Source organism: Euphorbia lathyris, chromosome 1 (genome assembly GCF_963576675.1).
Source record: "Euphorbia lathyris chromosome 1, ddEupLath1.1, whole genome shotgun sequence".
Lineage (NCBI taxonomy): Eukaryota > Viridiplantae > Streptophyta > Magnoliopsida > Malpighiales > Euphorbiaceae > Euphorbia > Euphorbia lathyris.
The window spans coordinates 87,367,745-87,391,505 of NC_088910.1; the positions used below are offsets into that span (position 1 = coordinate 87,367,745).

At 34.8% G+C, this 23,761-nt stretch overlaps 1 protein-coding gene across 1 annotated transcript; it reads right to left on the reverse strand.

Annotated features, from left to right (window-relative positions):
- Positions 1-4,213: 4,213 nt before the first annotated feature.
- Positions 4,214-20,058, reverse strand: LOC136205344 (citrate synthase, glyoxysomal-like). Its single transcript, XM_065995893.1, has 13 exons — positions 19,693-20,058; positions 19,174-19,354; positions 16,590-16,675; positions 14,773-14,877; positions 14,438-14,500; positions 14,166-14,275; positions 12,086-12,205; positions 11,938-12,013; positions 11,699-11,772; positions 11,451-11,571; positions 7,996-8,093; positions 7,767-7,890; positions 4,214-4,609 (listed from the first exon to the last, which is right to left on the reverse strand). The coding sequence occupies exons 1-13, from the start codon at positions 19,999-20,001 to the stop codon at positions 4,472-4,474; spliced, it is 1,605 nt and encodes a 534-aa protein (XP_065851965.1). The 5' UTR covers positions 20,002-20,058; the 3' UTR covers positions 4,214-4,471.
- Between the last annotated feature and the right edge of the window lie 3,703 nt (positions 20,059-23,761).

The window sequence follows — 23,761 nt, forward strand, 5'->3', positions numbered from 1 at the left end:
TCGTGGGAAGAATTTGGCGGAAACGACATTGATTACAGTTCGCAGTTTTTTCCCAAACAAACGTTTCAAACATATCATGAAGCTATTAACTGGGCAAAACAGACGGCAATTGGGATCAGCTTCGAGTTAACCACAACGTCGCACAAGACAGGGGGCAAGTCAAAGTGGATATTGGTTAAATGTGCTCTTGGTATTAAGAATTATAGAAGGAAAAGGGAAATGGATACGGATGTTATACTACGGAGGGATACAAAAACAAAGTACTGTGGTTGCAAATTCTAGATAAACGTTCTAGAAATCGCTGAATTAGGCGGTTGGGTGGTGAATGGGATTGCTAGAGATAGAGGACATCACTGTCATCAGTTGGCTATATATCGTCAGGGCTACAGACAGATGAGCGGACTAAGCCCGGGTTCCAAAAAGCTTGTTCGTGAAATGAGTTCAGCTCAAGCTAAGCCTTGTGCGATTTTTGCTGAACATCCGGAGGATTGCCCGATATAAAGACATATATATAACTACAGGGAGAAAATCAGGACTGAGAGCTTTGAGGGCCGGGATGTAATCGGTCAGTTTTATCGGCTTGCTATAGATAAGGAATACGTACATTGGACGCAAGTGGTGCCGGGCAGCAATGTTGTGACTCACTTATTTATGGCACATCCTACATCGATCACACGGTTCCGATCTTATTACTTGTTTGTTGGTATGGATTCAACATATAAAACAAACAAGTATAAGATGCCATTCTTTGAGATCATTGGAATGACGCCTTCAAACAAAAACTTCTTGATCGCCTATGCAATCATGAAGGATGAAACTGAGGGAAGTTATATGTGGGTGTTACAAAAATTGAAGCTTTTGCTCCAACCTGATGTGCATCCGACAGCCATTACTACGGACCGAGAGTTAGGACTGATGAGACCGGTTCGTGAGGTATTTCCTCATAGTCATTATTTATTGTGCACATGGCATATTAATAAAGATGTGGAGGATAGAGTAGGCAAGTTGTGTGGAATGAAGAGTTTTGGTGACATTTTTAAGAATTCCAAATGGAAACGTATAATTGAAGCCCCGACAGTAGCCGAATATGAGGCGACAGTGGTAGCTATGAAGAATACTACTGCCAACTGGCCTCGTGTGATAGAGTACGTGGAGACCACATGGATAGTGCATAAAAAGAAGTTTTGTCGAGCATGGACGAACAAGGTGTTGCACTTAGGAAACACCACAACCTGTCGAGTCGAGAGTTCACATGCACAGTTGAAACAGTGGTTGAATTCATCTACTGGTGCACTCGATACAGTGTGGGCGAAGGTGCATAAGGACATTGAGGCTCAGATCGAGGCGATCAAGTAAGACATTTATTCTGTTATTTAATTTAATCTATTAAATTGTTTCACATTAGTTTTGTAATCCTTTACTGTATATAATCAGATACTCACTCGAGGACTCGAGAAGAAGAACTGCGGTGGCTCACTGTCAACAACCTTTCAAGTATCTCAACTTACACGTTTCACATTACTGCTTGCGTGTACTGAATGATGAGCTCAAGCGTATGCGCGGATTGAGTACGGATGTGGTAAGTGAATACGGATGCGTGTTGTCCATGACTTATGGTATTCCGTGTGTATGTGAGCTTAAAACGTATATTGACACAGATGAATCGGTCCGTGCTGACCGCATCCATCCTTTTTGGAGATCTCTTGCATTTGAAGGTTTGAGTGACATACCAGTTACTGCTCCCGTATATGCTGACGGGTCTGAGGATCACCGGTTTTTTCACTCTCTTGTGGAAAAGGTTGAAAAATTAGATCTGTCAATGGTGCGTAGCATATCGATGATGATTCATGATCAGATAAACCCGGAACAAAATGACTTCAAAGAACCTGATGTCAAAGACACTGTTAGGAGTAGACCAAAGGGGAATTCATCAACGAAACGAAATCCGAGTGCATGGGAGTACAGTCATGCACCACGAGGTTGAGCACGGTCCTCAGGTTCGAGGAGTAGTCGTAGTCGAGGCCGATCCTCATCCTCATCTGTGCATAACAACGAGATGCCGGGTATATTTTATTTTAGTAATATATATGTTAAAGTTAAAGTAAATATATTTTTTTTTGATGAATTTCATATATTAATATTTTCAGTCGGATTTGATGCGGATATCGCCGGCTACCACCATTTACATCGGGTTCAAGGTCTCATCGTACCATTTATTACTGGATACCATGATGTTGTAGCAGATGGTAACTGTGGATTTCGTGTTTTAGCTGATGCCATCACCTATAACTAGGAGGAGTGGAAGCTGATGAGAGTGTTCATAGAGAATGAGATGCGGGCAAACCGTGATCTGTATGCGCCAGTGTACGGGAACAGATTCGATGCTGCCCTCACATGTATTAAATGGGCAGGAGCGGGGTATAGTGAGTCTCACTGGATGGTGAGTCCGGATGACTTATATGCTGCTGCATCTGTTTTGAATGCAGTAATATTCCTTTTTACTACATCACAGTTAGGATGTTTCACTATACTGCCGATGCGTTCGGACGATGGAAGACCACCAGAGCGAGAGATTGTGATTTGTCATTTGGGGAGTTATCATCACTACATACGTCTTTATTTAAGTCTTGCATTTCCAGTGCCTCCCATTGCCAGCCAATGGCGTATATTTCGTGATCCGAGTGTTCGTCACTTGGACAATCTATACACTGAAAGGAGAGCGGCTTGGACTAGATTATATTAGTTTTATGTGTTGTAATTAATAATATTTATTCGTGAACTTATATTATTGTTACTGATTTTAGTTAAAATTGTATGGTATTTTTAGGTTTTAAATGCAATTCTGTAGTTACGGGTTTAACGGTCTATTTACGGGTTTAAGAAGCTATTTTTTTGCCAATCCGTCACGCGGGCGTGATAGCCACACGCCTCACCGCAAGGTCGGGCGTGTGGCTATCACGCCTCACCGTGTGGTCGGGCGTAATAGTCAAACGCCCGACCTTGCGGTGGGACGTGTGGAAATCACGCCCGACCACACGGTGAGGCGTGTGGCTATCACGCCCGACTGCGCGGTGAGGCGTGATAGCTACACGCCCGCGTGACGGAATGGCAAAAAAAAAATAGCTATTTCATCCCCAAAACTCATGAAAGGATATTTTCGTCCTTTCACAAGGCTAGGGGTGGGAATTTGGAGCTAGGTTTAACAACACCCTTTATAAATTGAGGTCTAATTTTTTTAATTGTGGTATAAATCATAATATATAGAAAATAATAACATATTAAAGATTAAATTTAATAATATCACTTAATTAGTTGTAATTTTGTACATAATGAATAATATTCATATATTGACCCAAAAATAAAAGATTTAGAGTCCAACAAAAAGAATAAGATTATACTATTATAAAGCTCTTAGACTTCGTTATTTTTATTTTTAAATATTAAATTCGCTGATATTTTATTTTTAAATTAAATCATTAGATAGTTCATACTTAACCTTAGACATTTGCAATTAAACCAAGAACATAATACATCCATCTTTATTTTTTTTTTCATCTTTTTTTTTTCTCCTTCAAACCTTACCCATTCACGAACTAGATCTACTAAAAGGGGGAAGAAAGAAGATGGTCTTCTTCCTCCTTCCATTTATGGCTTTTTCGCCATATTTTTAGTTTTTTTTAATCAATAGTTTCATTTCTTTTCAGTTAAAAATCTATACTTCTCATTGAATTTATTACTATAACTCTTCCATTTACATCCTTTTCGGATTTAGCAAGAGCAGAAGCACATTATCTTATATGCAGATCCATGGATTGTGAAGTTACACCATTAGAAAAGACTTAGATCCGAATGGCCGAAAGAAACTAAATGATGACGATTGGTTTGCAATTGCTTTCATACGGATTTGGATTCTTGAGAAATAAAAAAATTGTTGTGTTTTTATTTTAGTTGTACCTTTTATGATCTTTTATGCTATTTATAGTCTGTTTATTCCTTTATGGTTTTTGTATTAAGCTTTAACATATACTTGGATGAGGTTTTATTTCTTGCTATTATCTCTTTGTACTTGAACGTATTCATCTAATGCAATATATAAGTATTTTCTATCAGAAAAAAAAAACCAAGAACATAATTAAGCTTTCTAAAGATACAATAAGTAGATTTATAAGTTTTAAGAACTCAAAAGTGTAAAATAAAAATAAAATATCAAAGGTTTAAACAAAATAAGATAATACTCAAAAGTGAATTCTGAAATATAGTTTCAGTGTCGGAAGATAAACAACACAGAAAATCCCTGAAATCTATACTTGAATAAAGATTCACATACAGGCTCTTTTTTATAAAGTGAAAAAGCCCTTAAGCAAAGTTACTTTTTATTTACCCTTCAAATACTTCACATCATTTATTTTTCCTTTTTTCTTTCACCTACTTGTCGTTTCAGACGTATGGATCATATGAATCAAATGGAAGCCTAAATCCCAGATCCAGCGAGTCGACGCCTAGAAGCATTTGAAACAGAAACCTGACCGGCTACAGACTTATCCGCATTGTTTGAACCCATCCGTTCTTTAAGTGGCTGATAATGTCGAAGCCATGCCCCGGTGTATACCTACAAAACCATAACAACACAACTTAATTTACAAACAAAAGAAACATTAAAAGCAGTTTATGCTCGATTTCCATCCATCGGAATTCCCACTCAATAATCGAAGCCTGCTGCTACTAGATGAGCTCCAGAACTTATGCTACGCAGAGTGAATTAAGCTTTTGTTACAACTGCTGAAACTTCTATCACATACCGAATCCCAAAATTTAAATCATGAAAGAATCCAGATTTCTAAGTAACACGCAAGTCTAATAAAAGAGGACAACTTGCTTTTTTCATTTTAAACTCAATCTAGGTAATGTTTTTCCTTGTTCACTAGTAAATCAGCTAATTATACTCGTGTCTCTATAATCAATTCGATCCCCAGACTGGATCGGGGCAAACAGCTACCAAAACATTACAACAGAAATGCAACAGATATTATTCCATTAGTTTGGCAAAGATTACAATTCTAATATGATATAATGAAAAAGATCTAGCTGGTAAATATATTCTTCCAACTAGATTTTTTATTATTTATATTTTTCATTATATATACACTAATTTATATAATAATTAATTTATCTTAACATTTATGTAGTCATAATTTTTGTCTATTGCATTTTTAATCCAAAAGTTCAAGATCCAGAACTGAAACTAACCTCCGAATCAAATTAGCAGCCAAAGTATGGCCGAATTACCATAACTAATAGTTGTCATTGCAACAAAAATTTGAAGTCCGTCGTTTTGCAATCACTAATTGGAATTTAATGGTCATTTAATTTGAAATCCCAATGCATTATGACCATAATAGGTAAAACAAATTATTTGCGTTTATTATTCTAAATGAAGTCTTTGGTCACCAATGTTGCTTCAAGAACATAGACTATTATTAATCTAATTCAGAGTAGTACTAATTTTCCCACTCAACCTCAGTGGTTCATACAAAAGGACTCGAATCCTTCCAATCAATATCAACTCCACGTGTGACTTTCTTTGTTCAATGGGTGTAGTCAACAAGCAAAGTCTACACTACAACTGTTGTACTAGTCTACCTCAGAATGCAGGTGTGTATATGCAAAAGACTAATGTCTACACACCCCAATGCAATTACTATTAACTTCAAATCTTCACAAGATAGACATGGATATAAGATGGGAGAGAGGAGAAGGGTTAAAAAGCAATAACTTAACTTGGAAGATCAAATAACAGGGACAACACAATGTTTAAATAGATTCAAATTCCAGCTTATATTGTAATTATAATTATAATCTTTGAAGTACTTTCACTTTGTTATATCTAATAATTGCAGTTGGAATACTTATATAAATATATCTAGTAGCTGTTTGGTTTAGTAGCTAGAACACTAAAAATGTGCCGATGGTTCTTTGAGTTTGATTGCTATCCTTAACACTATTTACAAATTACTATTATTAGTAGGGCTAAGGTACAAATTTAGCCTTATGGTTATTGGGGAAGAGCGGAATTAGCATCGACATACAAAATAGTGCAATCCTACGCCTCACATTTACTAGAAGATGCAATTTCAAGACTTACCGGGTGGCCAAAACGCTAGGCTTAACGTTAGCCTTGCATCGTCTATTAAACGTTAGGCTTAAAATTGCATTGTTTTGTACACGGAGGCTGGATCTGCTCTCCCCCAATAACCATAGGGCTACACAATTGTACCTTATTCCTTATTACTACTGTTGTTGTTAACTAAATTCTCAATCGATCTGAACCATACATGTGACCTAAAACCAAAAAATTCAGGTTGTCTCTTGGTTATCTAAAATTTGCTAAAATTTGTCACTTATACATCCAAAATAGTGTAAATTAAAGTTTGAAACTCGAACAGAATTGTACTATTATAGATGGTAAATTTGCAGAACTTTTCTGGGAAATACGACCCTTGGCATAAACCAATTTGAGAAAAGGCTAGTGGAACACATAGCTAGTCAATGTTTTCAGGAACCTAGCATTCAGGTTGATTGCTTCCTTGAATCCTAGGTTCAACTCCCAATAAAATTAGGCAAGCATTTCAATAAGGCCAATCAACCAAAATTTTAAAGCTTTATGCAGATTGTACGAAACTGAGGCAAGATTTTCGATCAGGCCAATCAATTTTCACTAATCCATTTATAAGCGATTACTTTCACAATGTGATTAAATTTGTCAAAAGGAAAATACTTTTCATTTCAATGCTTTTCTTATTAGGGAAAAAATATGAAAGGCATTAATAAGAAGTTGATTTATGGAATGCACTTTTATGTTCATCAATTTCATTGAGATCACAATTAAATTCTACAGTTAAGGATTAAATAACATTAAGAACATACCTTTTCTAACATGTGCAGAGTTTACAATTATTTTTGAAATCCGGACCGGGAATTCTTTTCCTTCATGAAATAGAATTTCTATGATTTTCTTAGTTTTAATTGCTGCATTAAATTCAGATTTTTAGGTGATGGGCTATTTAGCAATGGTACATATAGTTTTAGATTCCCAGACTTATATGATTAATTCCTCTATAACTTCGACACACAAGATTTGTTAACACAAACAGAAATCTGCTAGGTAAGAGAACAAGCTTCTAAAAGCAACTTTGCAATCAGCTCGAGCTTCAGCTTGCTCAAGTAATTCAATCTCCAGTGTCAAATGTCTCACAGAAAAATCTAAGAATATAATTGCAAATGACTAGTTGGCCCTCAAATTAGACCTAACTCAGTTGACTATGTGACAGAAACAGTTGCTACTGCAGGACATATATGTAGCCGTGGACCTCAGATACATTTGAAATATAAGAAAAATCATTTAAGTTGCTGTTATTAATATTTTTATTTCCCAACAACCTATCAAAAGGAATTTGTAAGGCAATTAGAATCAGAATCACACTGCTACCCTATATGGATCCAGTCCAAGACTAAATTCCAGTTCAGACAGTTCAATAGTACGTACGAATTTATGAACATCAAGACTATCTCATGTTGGTTTACTTGCTAAGTTGGTGAATCACACAGGCTTTCCCATAGGAAGAAAATAATACAGCTTTATGTGCTATACGGTGCAGCATCTATTTTGGGCTTTAGAAAAAGGTTCATCTATACAACAAAATTGATTCGGGAAAGAATAATTGTTCATGCAAAATGCATTGAAGAACCAGAGAGAATTAGAATGTGACCTGTTGAGGTCTCATTATCTTTGTATCAGGATCATCCAATGACTCTCCCCAATGTGCCAAGTATCCAGCCATTCGAGGAATTGCAAATAGAACAGGAAAGAACTCCGTTGGAAATCCCATTGCTCTGTTAACAATAATTTATAGATGTCACCTACTTGTACTTTAGGAAAACATACAGGGCCTGTTATATACTTCCAACCACCATAAAAATTGTGTTACCGTTTTCTACCTATATATTAATCCAGAGTAGAAATCAACATTTGGATATAATTTCCTCTTAACAAAATACTCATCGGATAGTGCCGCCTTCTCCAAAGCAACAGCTACCTGAAAACAACAAACAATAAATGACCATCAGATTTGGAATTTGTAATGAACATCTTACCATTATCCATGTTTTCACGTGATTATGTAAAACACATAGAGAAATGCAAAGAGACAAGATCTTAAAAATAGCATAATCTTTGTTAGAAACTCAAAACTCATCAGATTAGCCAAACAAGACAGTTCTTTCAACAATTTAACCACGCTCAAAAAAGATCAAGAAGAGAAATAGCAATTTAAAATACTGCTCCAAGGAGAAATCTCCCTATCACTTAGCTACCGCTAAGAGCCCACAAAATAACCCGATATTCCAAAAGCTAATCCCTCTACTCACACGACCCCTATATATAATCTAGCAACCCGAATGCAACAACCACAGCTAAGGGGCAGACCATGTGTCCCTCTATACCAAAACTACCCTTTAATGTATGTACTCTATCATTACTCCGCCCTTCAAAACAGTATTGTCTTCAAGACTGCAGCTAAAAATAATGAACCATTTCCCATAGCTGTGTAAATTATCCTTTTGGCATGAAGTGGCAATGCCAATATACCAAGTGTTGCTTTAGTTCTCAACCTCAACATATACTCCATTTTCAAACCCCAAATTGACACTAATCCATCCAGGATCTCTGATGAAAATTTTGGATTGGTTCATGTAATCCATATGCCTTGAGTTGTGAATTTTAAGGAAAGCAAAAGGTTTAAAGCTTCTCAATGCTGCCTTTCCAAATTATCAAACCCTGAAACACAATTGAACTACAGGTCACAGAACCTCTATTTCCACCTCTAAAATCAGCCTCCACGTACTACTAATTCAAACATTTCCGCATGTTTGAGAAATAATAGCAGAAATTTCTCTCGCATGTTCTTCCAGTTCATAGTAATAACCAATACATAACATGATGCTGCTAAAGGTAGCATTGCAAACAAAACGAAGGGCCATGCATGACATTGTATCTTTCTTGTTGGTTACCCGTCACACTAAAATTAAGTAACCACCGCAAATTGGTGAGCTAATAAAAGATACAATGAATCTGACCTTTTTAGCAATTAGTTCTCTTACTTCACTATGGAGCAGAAAATATAGCTTTAGGAAGACTCAGGTTCTACAATTAGAAAACTTTGCTCACCATCATCTTATCAACTTCATATTCAAACACCCAACTTTCCTCTCTAACTCCCACAACCTAACACATTTTCTCAATAAAACATATAGACCCATCTTTTAAATTGCTCACCAAATTCGGTAGCAATTTCACAATTCAACATCCACAAACCTCTATTCTCGGCAACCGAATCTGATGGCTGCTCAGATTTAAAACATCAGCATCTGCTTGTTGAACTCCCTTTCAAAATTTATAAAATTCAGCAGAAAATCAAAATCTAGCAAACGAGGGGTTTCTCCAATTAAAATACTGTTACTGATCTTACCTATTACCACTGATCGCATGTCCAATTTCAGCTGTCCTGATTTCAACCATCTAATCTCCCACTGCTGGACACATGCCTTCTTGTTTCCACCCGAAATATCCACCAACTTCTTCAATTCAACAGCCACAATGGTACAAATAAGTATAATTACTTCTTCTTGCGCCCCTTGCAGAGTTCCCCAAATCCAACCAATCTGAATTTCAACAGTCGTATCCATCACAGGATTCTCACCTACTCCGTGTGTAGTAGTTGAAGCGTTATAAACCTTTTGGAAATGCCTAGAATTAACAGAGAACCCAAGCTTCTTTCCATGCAGTCAAAAATACCCCAACTGGGTTTGATAGTTTTGACCTGTGTCGAAGTAACTGGGTCTGAAATAAGTAGAGAACATGTAACCCGTGGCTCCAACCTCATGCAGAACAAATTCCCTAGTCTCTCGCAATATTAGATTTTTCCCTTGGCAAGGAAGAGCCTTCCCCAAACAGCAATTTGTAGAAAGAAGACCAACCTGGCCATTTTCAACTTGATTGATTGCCACAAGGTCTGTAACTTGCTCCTTTAATACCATTGGTTCTTCACTGTTAGCTCATTCTGGAGTTCATTGCCGACACGCACTGGAAGTGCCATCTTAGGAGCTGATATGTTAGGTTCCTGAATCATGGATGTTTGGCTATATGGCGACATGAGAGGAATTTGAATTTCCTTCGGCCTTGTTAACACATCTGAATTCTGAATGGTGGATGGTTGGGTAAGTTCTGAAGAAGCCACAATTTCTTTTATCAATTGTTCATCCAATTTCTTAAGATCTGGAGAAGCATAACGTTTACCTCCTCTTGCTTTTGTCCAGAGGTTGCATTGATTACTTAAACTTCCCCATCTTTTTACCCAGAGCATCCAAACGAGCCTGAAAACCATCATCCCATTCATTTTCGAATCGGGCAGGTTGGACCAATGTTAGAAACTCAAAACTCTTCAACAATCCAAACAAAACACTCAAGGGCCCACAAAATAATCCGATATTCCAAAAGCTACTCCCTCTCTACTCACACAACCCTATATATAGCACTAACAGCCCTAATGTAACAATCACAGCTTAGAAACTACTCTTGAATGTCTATACTTCATTCTCTATCGATCCCTAAAGCATGTTTTGAAATAAATGATAAAAACTTGTTTCTCCCATCATTTTTGTTCGTGCAGTTAACTTGTGCTTTCCAACTTGAAGCTAGTGTATTCATGTGAATGCAAATTCTTCTGTCAAGAACAATGCAATTTTCAACATCATGTCAGACAAACTTTTTGTCACCAACAACAGCATGCCAAAATGTCACAAGCTTGACATGTACCTTAATCATTCCAAAATTTTATATTGAATGCAAATGGTATATGGTATATTTTTGCTACGAGTACTATAAGGATTTTCAATAACTCATCTTGTTTCCCCTTCTCTTGCTTTTTTTTCTTCCTCAATAAATTTGGTTCTCTAAGATCATTTCTCTCTTAAGGAGCTCTAATTCTGTTTCTTCAGATGAGTAGAAAAGACAGCAAAACTAATAAGAGTGAGCTGCTAAGTGATTTCAGGCTGCAGGGTCCCATAACTGGATCCCAAACAATAGTTGGTAACAGCAACATTTGTCCACCTCAATTACAGAATTGTAGCCACATGGCTGGCTGCTATAACACTAAAAAAGGGCGGCCCGGTCGCATTACGCGTCCCCGCTGAGCGAGGGTCCGGGGAGGGGTCCCACCACAAGGGTGTATTGGGGGCAAGCCTTCCCTTGCCAATTTAATCGGCAAGAGGCCGCCCCTAAGACTCGAACCCGTGACCTCTGGTCACACGGCAACAACGTTTTACCGTTGCGCCAAGGCTCGCCCTCTGGCTGCTATAACACTAATTGATAGAAATATTGAAGGGTAGAAAATCACCTCAATAAGAGGATCTCGACCAACAATTGAAAATACTTCTTCAGCTAGTTTCTTAATGACTCTTGCTCTTGGATCATAGTTTTTGTAAACGCGATGACCAAAACCTGACATCTTTCGCTTCCTGAACCAAAAATGGAAAGGTGGAAGAACAATCAAAACTTTGAATGTAATAAAATCACTTCACTTCTAGTTTGTCATACCAAACAGTTGAAGACAAATAAATTAAAAAAATCAAAGGCACCATTCACCTGTTTTTCACGCCCTCAATAAAATCTGGAATGTTGTCAACAGTTCCAATCTCACTAAGCATCTTAAGCACAGCCTAAAAAAATCAGTAAGAGAAACAGGATTAGCAACTACTGCTCCCACCAAAACACAGAAAGAAGCTGATTTACACTGTTCGCAAAACTATAATTTGATTGCACAAAATTCAGATCTACAAGAAATGGAACATATAAACCACTTTTAAGCATGCCATTATGCTTACCTCATTTGCCCCACCATGAAGAGGACCATAAAGTGCTCCAACAGCCCCAGCAAGAGCAGTGTATACATCAACACCACTGCAAATATAGACTTCAAAAGTAAGAAAGGATAAGGGACGCTTCACTTTTGTTGACAATCAAGATGTGTACCTTGATGCAAGATGCCGAGCAGCAGCTGTTGAGCAATTCATTTCATGTTCAGCATGCAATATGAAAAGTACATCTAGAACTCGTGCAAGTCGAGGGTTGGGTTTATAAGCTCGGTCCCCTCTGCAAGTTGATAGAAGGAATATCAATTAAAAAATCCAAGGAAATTATTATTTCCAACAATTACATGATATCTAATATGTTATCTCATAAAGCTAAGAATTAAGAATTGTTAACAGAAGCATTCCTAGGGGCAAAATCACGATATATTACACCCATGGCCCCTCAACTTTGGCCTTACTTTCTTTATGGCCACTGAACTTCAAAATCGAACATAAAAGCCTGTGAACTTTTCCCTTTACTAACATAGAAGCCCCTTGTGAAAGTAAACGACTTCAAAATGAAAGTTGACGACCTCAAAATTGAAAAGTCCGAGAACTAAAGTTGTTTAGAACAGCCACTTTCTCTCTCCTAACCAATATCACCTAAATGATCTTAAAACATGAAAGTTCAAGAATTGAAGTTGCTTAGAATATCATTTCCATCAGTTCTACAATGAAGGGTTACCTGCTATCGGAGTGGTCAAAGGTAAGGGGCTTTTATGTCCCGTTTTGAAGTTCATGGGCCATAAAGAAAGTAAGGCAAAACTTGAGGGGCCATGGGTATAGTTACCCGGAAAAATCAAGTTCAGACATTGTCTTTCCAATTGTATGTTTGTATCCAATGCCACATCTGTTCAGTTGTCAATGTCATCCTCATAGTAATTAAAGGCGCGCCTATGGCGCATGGCGCACCAGGCGCAGGCCTTAGCGCCATGGCAGCCCCATGGCGAGGCGCAATCGCCATGGCGCGCGCCTGGTGCGCCATTTTGCGCCAAAGGCAGTTGCCAAAGGCGCACCAAGGCGCGCCTTGACAGTTAGAGGCAGTTATGGGCAGTTACTTTATATATCTTGAATGGAACACATGTTATATTAACAAAAAGTTTTAAAAAGGAGGGAGATTATAGGTTTTAAACTAAGTAGAAGACGAAGAGACTCTTTGAAGAGGAAGAGGCAGAGTCATTTGAAGAGTAAGAGACAGAGTCATTAAAAGAGGAAGAAGTTTAGTAGAAAGAAAACACATCAAACGGATTCAAACAACAGAAACAAAGAAGCCAAAGGGAATTCAACTTCAACAGTTTGATGATCAATAGTTTGATGATGCCTTAGATGAGGAGTGTGATAGTGATGATGAGGAGTGATGGATTTGGAGAGTTTTGATTAGGAGTAGAACTTAGGAATTAGTATTCAACTTTAAAGTTTTCTAATATGGGGTTTATTTTGCATTTTAAAATTTATTTATGCTTAAGATATTTTCATGATTTAGTTTTTATGTTAGCTTCATATTTTTATAATTTTTATTTTTTAAGTGCGCCTTGTATCGCTATGGCGCGCGCCATCGCCATGCGCCATGGCTCCACGATCCCTTGCGCCTTAGTGCGCCATGCGCCTTTAATAACTATGGTCATCCTTGAACCTTCCAAGGCAGGTCTTCTATTTTTTCCCCAAAAAACAGGTTTTAATATTCTTTATTTAATATTGAATTAATATCATTTGTTTCACATATTTTTATGGGACGTAATTAGAAGTTGGTTGTTACATGATTACTAATAATATTCAGATAGCATTGTACTTCATACAGAATGTCAAAATTTTCCAACAATTTTTGTTTTAAATCATGCAGACCAAAAATATTTAAATTCAATGTTGTGCTGGAAAACAACTAGTTTCACTAAAAATAAACCTCATTGGCCTTACATTTTTAGCTACATAATTTGAAAGAACATTCCTCTTTAAAGATAATGGCATGACTTAACATATATTTAAGAATGGCCTCTAGAAGAAAAATAGAATATGCATAATAAAAAATTAAAAAACGAAACAGAAAAACAGAACGAAAAGTAGATTCTTGTTTACAAAAAAAAAAAAAAAAAAAAAAAAAAACCTGAAATAATCATCATATCAATGAGACACAATAGCATTTCAAAAAACTGCATATGATTATTAAAATATCACTGAGAATAAAATATTCAGAGCATACATACAATGAATCCAGCATGTACAAGAAGTTCTCTGCATAAGAAAGGTTGTTGGAAGGGAGAACTGGAGGCCTTCCAGCTAACCTCAAATATGCTGCTGCTGCAATAGTTGGGGCCTACAAAATACACACCGGTTTTGAAAATCATGAGAAGTAAAGCTGAAACCACAGCGATAGAGTCATTGATTAAAAAAATATGCATTAGTGAACTACTTTCTCATATCAACGAGGGGGAATGGAGAAGACGAGCAAAGAAAAATTAATGAGTGAACAATATACCTTTCCAAGAATCCGTACAATTTGTTTGTCTCGCACTTGTTTGGAGTTGTAAAGATCTTGACCCTGAAAAAAGAAGAAGACTTAAGCAAAAACTGCTGGATCCCCTCAGAAATCAACAACAAAATAAGTGCATCAAATGTTAGTTAAAACAAGGAAAAGAAATCAATCTTAATTTTTTAAGCCAGAGCTAAAAGCAAGTGAAGCTCAAGGTGCAATTTCTTCAGGAGACAGTACAGCCGCTGCTTTTGGCATTCTTTATAATTTCCACCATAAAATTGTGCTAGAGAAAACATAGGAACATATGTATCATCCATGTAGTGCTTCCATGAACTTACTCTAAGAGCTGGATTAGCATCAGGATGAAAAATAGAGAGAGCACTCATTGCACTGACTAGTACACCCATTGGATGAGCATCATGAGGCATTGCTTGTATAATATCCTGGAAAGCAAATTCAGAAAGTTCTTTTAAAAAATTATGAACGTTCCATTAAAAAAGTGCCAATGAATTATCTGCATGAATCATTCACAATTATTAAAGAGAACCACAGTTTCTGATTCTTGATAATAGACATGCACTTCAAACTCATATCTTGAAATTCAGAATCCCCCTGTACTACAAATGTAACTTCTCCAAACCTAAAATATAAGATTGGAACTATATAACAATCTCATAAGCATTTTGCACCGCAGTGAGGACGCATGAAGAATTGTTCAGAGAGCAAATAAAATAAATTATATATTAATCTTATCCAAAAGTTATAAATTTTCTCACCAAAAGCATGTGGTGGACTCTTCAAAGTTCGTCCACAGATGAAAATGCAAATTATTAAATCGTATTCTTACTGATAGAAATCTTGAAAGTTAATGTGGGTATACAGCAATCTCAATCCAAAATGATTGCCAGTAGTATTTTCTACAAAGAAGAAAGATACCAACACATTATCAAATGTATCTCTGCTCAAAATCGATCACTAGGTTTTAGTCATTAGAAGTATGCATCACATGTCAGAAAGGTACTTGGTTTTCATATGACTAGGCTCCATTGGGTTCTGTAAGGAACCAAGTGAACTAAAAGCTTAAGCTGATATTTAAAGCCCAATAACAGTTTTCATATTAATATCTAACACACCCCATAGGTGAATGACCATTGAGCTTGAAGCGTGTTAACCACAGGCTCATCTTACCATGTGTTGAAATTAAATCAACAAATGGAGTTGCCAGGATTCGAACCCTTGATCACTTGGGCTAAGAGGCTCTGGTACCATGTAAGGAACCAATTGAACTAAAAGCTAAAGCTGTTAGTTAAGGCCCAATAACAGTTTTCATATGAATATCTGACAGGTTCCTTAGGAATAGAAATAAACAGTATAAGATTTTCGTCTGACTGATGGCAGGCACTATCCTGTTATACATCGGGTCCAGAACCAATACAGTAAAAGCTGTAACATTGCTTTTACAAGTAGGAAAGGTTCAAGACAAACTGCTATGTCAAAAATACCCTATTCTGAGGCAAATTTTAGGAATTCTCCATAAAGGGCGGCCCGGTGCATTACGCGTCCCCGCTAAGTGAGGGTCCGGGGAGGGGTCCCACCACAAGGGTGTACTGGGAGCAAGCCTTCCCTTGCCAATTTTTTTGGCAAGAGGCCGCTCCTAAGACTCGAACCCGTGACCTTCGGTCACACGACAACAACGTTTTACCGTTGCGCCAAGGCTCGCCCTCTTCAATAAATGAAAATGAGTGATCATAAGATGCATGAAGCAATATGTACATCTTTTGGCTAGAAGGGATACAATCTGCCTATGTGTCATACCCCTATTCAGCCCTTCAATAGTTGGGCGTGTCATAGAGCTCGTAAATGTTTAATAGAATTGGACGCCTAACTTTGCCAACTACCAAGGCATATTTAGAATTAACATGCTAACTTCCCCAGTTTTAAAGCACAACTTTACATAAATGAGATGTTATCGTTCTTATTATATTCTGGAAGAACTAGCATTATACTTGACTTTTAGAGAACTAAACATAAGAAAAATAAGTATAAGCAAAATAAGTAAACATTTATGCAAAAAAGGAAATAAATACTGTATAACAAGAAATAATGCATTGATTACAATGAGAGAGAGAAGAAGAAGATAGAGAAAGAGACATACCAGAATGCCCTGAGGTACAGCTGAATGCTGAGAAATAGCAAATTCCCAGTCTGCTAACTGACTTAAAGATGGCAAATTACCATACACTGAAAGAAATAAATTTTAATTAAGAAAAGATCTACCCAAAATAAAAAGATGCAGAATGAAGGCAAAGGAAATACAAAATGTTTCAAGAATCAATGAAATAATCAAATTTCCTTTTCTATTTGTTTGAAAGAACTAGTGAAGACTAATAACAAAAAGGCCAAACTTGCACATAGTTCTATAGAATCAATGATACTCAGAAGAAAAAGGAGGATAAAAAATAACAATTAGTATTGTGCTCGTACACTGCCTAGCATACTAATTCCCAAGAAGTTTTTATTTAATCTTTTTCAGCATTCAAATTAAGGGGAAGACATATCTGATGTGCAGGAATGTTGCTTTTAATAAATCAAAGGATAATTTTAACTAATTCTTCCGAGACAGTTAGATGCTTCCTTTCTCTTTTTACTTGTTCAATCATATATGACAATTGAATGCAAACCATTCTTCTAGATATTTCGTCATCCACTTTTTTTACGCATAGCTTTTATTCTAAATCATATTATTAGACTTATTAAAACTCCAAGTACATTTGAAAAATCTTGCATTAGTTGGATTATCCCAAATAGCTCTGATGCCATTTTTCAGCACTCAGGGGTAATATACAGCAAATTCTCATGGCTTGTAGAGACAATCACTAGCCAAGAAGATTTGATATGGAACTATAGATTTCAGATTAATTCACTACCACAGATCTAAGATTATCAGTACTGCTGTCTAGTTAAACACCAATAAGGAAAATTTGACTAGCAATGCACTAAGGATGCATATTTCTAGTGTTCCTATTATGTGGATGAATAATTCAGGAAGGCAAACCTAGCAATGTTCTAAGTTGAAAATTCCGTCCAGTCAAATGGAATAGGAAGTGATTAATAGAAATCACAAACAACACTTAGGGGTGCTTTCATGTGTGCATAGACTTTAGATGGCAGTGCTCTAAGTCACTTAAGAGGCAGATCCCTATTGTTCCCATAACAAAAGGAAGAATGATGATCAGCAAACCTCCAACTCAAAGAAAATTGCTCTTACGAAACATCAAACATCTCAATGTGATAAATGGTTTGAAGGGATGCTAGATGTTAATTAAATGAAGGAATTAATGAGAGAGAGAGAGATAACTGACTAAACTCATCCACCTTCATGGGGATGACTAATTTTAGCTGATTGTTTAATTGTACCAATTCGTACCTCATAAGCTATGTTGCATTGAAACCTTGATGTTGAAGAGTTTCCAGTTTCAGAAATTGAAACAAGTTTCCGAAACTCTCAGGAACTGAAACTTTACACTGCGGACATGTTGCTGTAATTTAATAAAATTGGAAACTCTTTTCCTACCATTTGAAAACTTGTTTCATAAAATACAATGTGTTTTTAAAAGGAGATGGCATGGCACATCATCAAATCTTCTGATTAGTTCATCACATGCATTAAATTCATAATGTTTTATAGATTCTTTGAGCTTTCAAAGTGAAAAACTTTTTTATTTCCTCTTATGTGAGCTTAGATGTAATTTTTCTTTTTTTATATATATTGGAAGTTTAAAATAATTGGGTGAAGTACCAAAAAAAAAAAAAAACTATGTGGTTAACTTTAGCAAACGCAGTCTCCTGATTTAAAAACGTGCAGACAGGGGTATGTGGTTTGTATAGTTTACAAACTCAGACATTCAGTCAAAAATTGTTGGTGTGGCTATTTATCCAAAAGGGAGTGATTTGGAGCAATTAAAAAGGTTGGCTTTGCAAATTACCCCATATATAAGGTCTGACTTTTTTCTTTTTTATGAAATATAAGGTCTGACTTTGCAATTAACTAAACCACAAGTATTTTTGACCGATTGTCTCACATATCCTATAACCGCAAACTACACAAACAAAAGACCCCTAACGTTAGCAAATCAAGTAAACCAGAGGTATACTTTTTGTACGTTACCCAAAATAATTTTAGAGTTTATAAATATATCCCTATATTCTTATTATTTACATGTTTTTCTACATTTATGTTTCCTATATTTTTTACAAATATGGTTTCCCGGTGTCCATTTCCATATCAGATTACATTTCAGTGCAACATAGCTCATAAGTAAACAAAATTAGCAATGTGACAGACATAAGTGCAGAAAGTATATTATTTCATCGCTCATTTAATTGAGATATTAATTTCTATGATTTTCAATTGAAAAATATAATCATGGTTTATTATTATTTATTTTATTTGAATAAGTAAAAAATATTTCTCTGGCCAATTTCAGTCGTACCACCAAAAATAAATTGACAGAAATGCCAATAAATTAGCTAAACATTGGCAAGGATTTGCTATTATTGATTAGCCCTTCATTTGGACAAAATTTAGTCTATTTGACAATTACAATAGCAATTCAACTTAATCGCACACTCCTTAATCAGTAAGACTTTTTTATTTTTATTTTTTTTTAATAATAATAAATCTGCAAAGAAATTCCCAAATTTTTCTATCATCATATGCACTCACTTAAGAAACTTACATGTGAGGTAGGCCACTTCGACAAAGGTGCTACTTTCAGCCAACTCCTCAATTGGGTAGCCTCTATATCTGAGGATACCCTCATCACCATCGATATAAGAAATTGATGATCGTACAGGAGCGGTGTTCAGGTAGCCAGGATCATAAAGTTTGAGCCCCTTGTCATTTTTTCCAGTTGATATCTGCAATTTCAGATTTATTAGATCCATAAGCAAAAATAATAATTCAATCTGCAGAGTAGAAGTACTAAAATTGAACTAGAAAACTAGACGCAAAATAAAATTAATAGTAATAAATGATCATAGATCAACATCCTGCGCTTGAACGATAAAGAGAAAATCACAGATATTTGAGAATGAAAATTAGATTTTCTCGTTCTCTCTGATACCAAGTACAATTTTCATTCTCAAATAGCTGTGATTTTCATTCTTATCGTTCACGCTTGTTATCTGAACAGCTAAATTAACGTTCAGCATCACAGGTAATACAGAAGAAAGAAGAAAAATAAAAGCAGTAATACCTTTTTGAAATCAGAGGATTTAACAGTGCCGTGTTGAGAGACCGGAAGTTGGTACTTCTTACCAGTCCTCTCATCAACGACAGTCAACGAACCCTGTAGGTTTCCCGGCGGAGGGACCTGAGCGGAGACACCTTGCGGTTCTAAACCGAGCGAGGAAATCGCGGAGCAATCGTCAATGGATGAAGCCGCAAGATGAGCTGCGAGCACCGCCAACCGGCTGCGAGCTGATAAGGAAGAGGAGGAATCTGATCTCGACATTGTTTGGTATTTGGAATTCGTTTGATGAGGGAATTCGTGTGGGAAATACATACTTATATGATTGATGGGAACGTGGAAACTGGAAAATTGAAATAGGATCACAAAGGAAATGAAAATTAGAGATTGTGCAAAAAGTGGGCCTTCTCTTTTAATGTCATAAATCATATAATTAGGATAAATAAGATTAATTCAAATAACATTATAAAAAGGGTTAAATAATTTATTAGTCTCCTAGTCTTTACCTAACACACTGTTTAGTTTCTCTATTTTGAAAAACACATTTTAATGTTTCTATTTTTTTTACCAATATTAACCCTATGGTACTTTTATCTTTTTTATATATATATATTTAACCAAACATATCTTAGCTTTTAAAACAACCGCAGTACAATACAAGGTGACCATGTTACTCTGTTATTTTATAGATGTCTATTTATGCTAAAATATAACGGTTACAAATCTAAAAAAACTAGACAAAATGATCAAATGATTAATATTGGTAAAATATAGGGACCTTAAAATGTGTTTTTCAAAATAAAAAGACTAAACAGTGTGTTATGTAAAAACTAGTAGCCTAATAAATTATGTACCCTTATGAAAAAATGTGTATTGTTTTGCTAATACATACAAAACGTGTGATAATTTTTTTTTTAATTTGTTTCAAGTGGTCTTTAACTATTATTAGTTTTTTCTTTAAGAAATTATATTTTTGAAGTATAAAGAAAGGAGAGGGTTTTGTTAATAATATATGAAATAGACTTAATTTATCACTATTAAATTTTCAATTATATATCATTTTTTTTAATAACAATTATATATCATTTATGAAATAGAATAAAAATAGTTTTGGGTTGCAATAATATGGGATATGGGTATTTTGTATTTTTATCACTTAAAAGGAAATAACACTAATTAATAGGAGATCACTTGGATAGAGGTACTTTCGGACACTAATTAGCAAGTAGTTTTAAGAAAATTAGATTTATCCTTTCTTCTTTTTATAGAGTTAACTTTTTATTGCTATTTAGCATAAATGGACACTAAACTTATTAGCAGGAATAGTATGAATTAAAAGTTACAATGCTTTAGGATAAATTTAGTTCAAATTGAAATATTAATTGAGTGAGTTAATTTGTTAAAATTTGTAAACTTAGAAATTGAATTTCCTTTCAAAAATTTTTGGTATATGTTATTTTAAATCTTTTAATTTATTTATTTTTATATGTCATTTTATATTATCAATGTATTTTTTATAATGTTTTTTTTAATTTGCTCCTATTTATAGCAAGAGATATAATTATATGTAAATAATTTTAATTAAGTAATAAAAATTAAAAAGAGAAAGAAATTTTATATAAAATAGATATTTTGGAAAAAATATTAAAGATAAATTAATTATTTTAATAGTATTATTAATATTGCATTGATTTTAATAGAAAATATTAAATAACATATAAAAGAACAATAGTAAAAATAATAATTAAAATTGATTTAACCGGTTAAAGACCTCAAATTACTTAAACTAGTGATTTCGGTTCGAATTACAATGTAGAAAGCTGAAATATACTAAGCTAGATTTATCATTATTACCAAGTTTGTGAGTGATTTTATTTATTTATTATTTTAAAAGTGATTTTAATTATTAATTCGTAATATATATATATATATATATTTTGAAAGAATTAATTCGTAATATATTGTGAAGTGGAGTTTAGAGAATTAAATTGTTGATGGAATCCCAAGGAAAGGAGCAAAGGATATGCAAGTTGCAGTCACAAATCCCAATAATATGGTTTTAATTCCATTTTGCCACGTCATATAATTAATGATGACGTGTTGAATGAAGCAAACTTATCTGAAAAAGGTGTGCCTGTATGTATGTATGAATGTATGGAACTGTCAGTGATTTTCACCTGGATCAGTCACTGTCCAAGTGAATTTAGTCAGTCACCGTTAGATCTAGATTGGTTAAAATTATAAGGTGGAAATTAAAACAATCGTATGGTTTAGATTTATACAGTCTAGATCTAACAATGACTGATCAAATTCACTTGGTCAGTCACTGACCAGGTGAAAACTACTGATGGAACTGGATGATGAATTTTTCTTTTGGCTTAATATATTATTTTCCTTTTCAACTTTTCTAAAATAATTGATTGATCTCCTAAACTTTCAAAGTGTCTCAATAGCTTCCTAAATTTGCATAAAATATTTAATTAGCTCTCTGAACTTGCGTAAAATGTAATCAACTAATCATTCGGTTGTAAAAAAATAAGTTAAATGCGGAAGATGTGTTACACGCGTCTTAGAATATTATTACATACTTCACAAAATAGATTAAAACATGTTAAAAAAGAATTTCTTATTTATTCAACTATAAAACGTTTTCTTCTCTAATATTATAATCGCATATCCCGATCTTGGTCGTTTTATTTTTTTAAGATGCGTGCAATATCTTTCGCATTTAACTTACTTTTTTACAATCGAATGATTAATTGATTACATTGTATGCAAGTTCAGGAGGCTAACTGAACATTTTATGCAAGTTCAGAGAGCTATTGAGATACTTTAAAAATTTAGGGGGCCAATCAACTATTTTAAATAAATTCAAGGACCAAATAATGTATTAAGCCTTTTCTTTTCTTTCTAGAGGTGCTAAAGACTAGACCCGGCAAAGCGACACACGACCCGATGACACGACACGAACACGACATGCTTTTTTAGTGTTAGTGTTTAGGTTTTTATGACACGACACGAAAGTTGACACGACACGAAATGACACGTTAATTTTCGTGTCATTTTCATGTCAACCCGAAAACACGAAACTGACACGGATATTGAAAATTATTGTTATATTCTCTCGTGTTTTTATGTCACTTTATTAATAAAAATAATAAAATTATAATTATTAATTGCAAATATTGATTTGAATTTCCTAAATTGTTATAAACACATTACATGACCATCTAACATGATATTATCGAACTTTTCGATAATTATTGTTAACATACTAATCTAAAAATGATATAAAACGTTTAAAAACAGTACCATATCTTTTTATATTTTTAAGAGTTATTATTAATATATATGCATAACAAAATTACATGTAACCCGAAAACACGACAGGAAATCGACACTAACCCGAACAGGTTAACACGACTTTGACATGAAAGTTTTTGGGTTGGGTTTGGGTTTACTCTTTTGTGACACGAACCCGAAATGACACGACACGAACACGATAATTGCCAGGTCTACTAAAGACCAAACAGATTATTATAAATAAAAAAATAAAAATAAAAAACGAAACAGATTAAGCACAGCCGCTACGCATTAGTACTATTTACGTGTATGAGGAAGAAATTGAGGTGTTATCAACATCATAAAGCATACGTAAGGGTCAAAATTCATGTTTACACGAGGTGCTATTATTCGGGTCATAAAACCATGGATAATATTTCAATAATTTTATAAATATATTATATATTGGTAAACGTCATGTTTATTTTGTTTTTAATAAAGGTATATGTGATAAATAGATTTTTTTTATGTAAAATTAGAGATTTTAAATCTCTAATAATAGTAAGGGTTAGGCTATGGTTACTTTGTTTTTGACAAAGTAAGTCCAATGGTGGTAAAAACAAAGTAAGGCTTACTTTGTCAAAAACAAAGTAACCATAGAAGACACCGTGTTTTGTGATAGATATTTGAAAGAGTTTACTAAATCTAAAAAGGTGGTTTTATGAGTTTTTTTAATGAACTTATTTACTCCAATTTCCTCATATTTGTCTTTTCATGTTGAAAATGAGAGTTT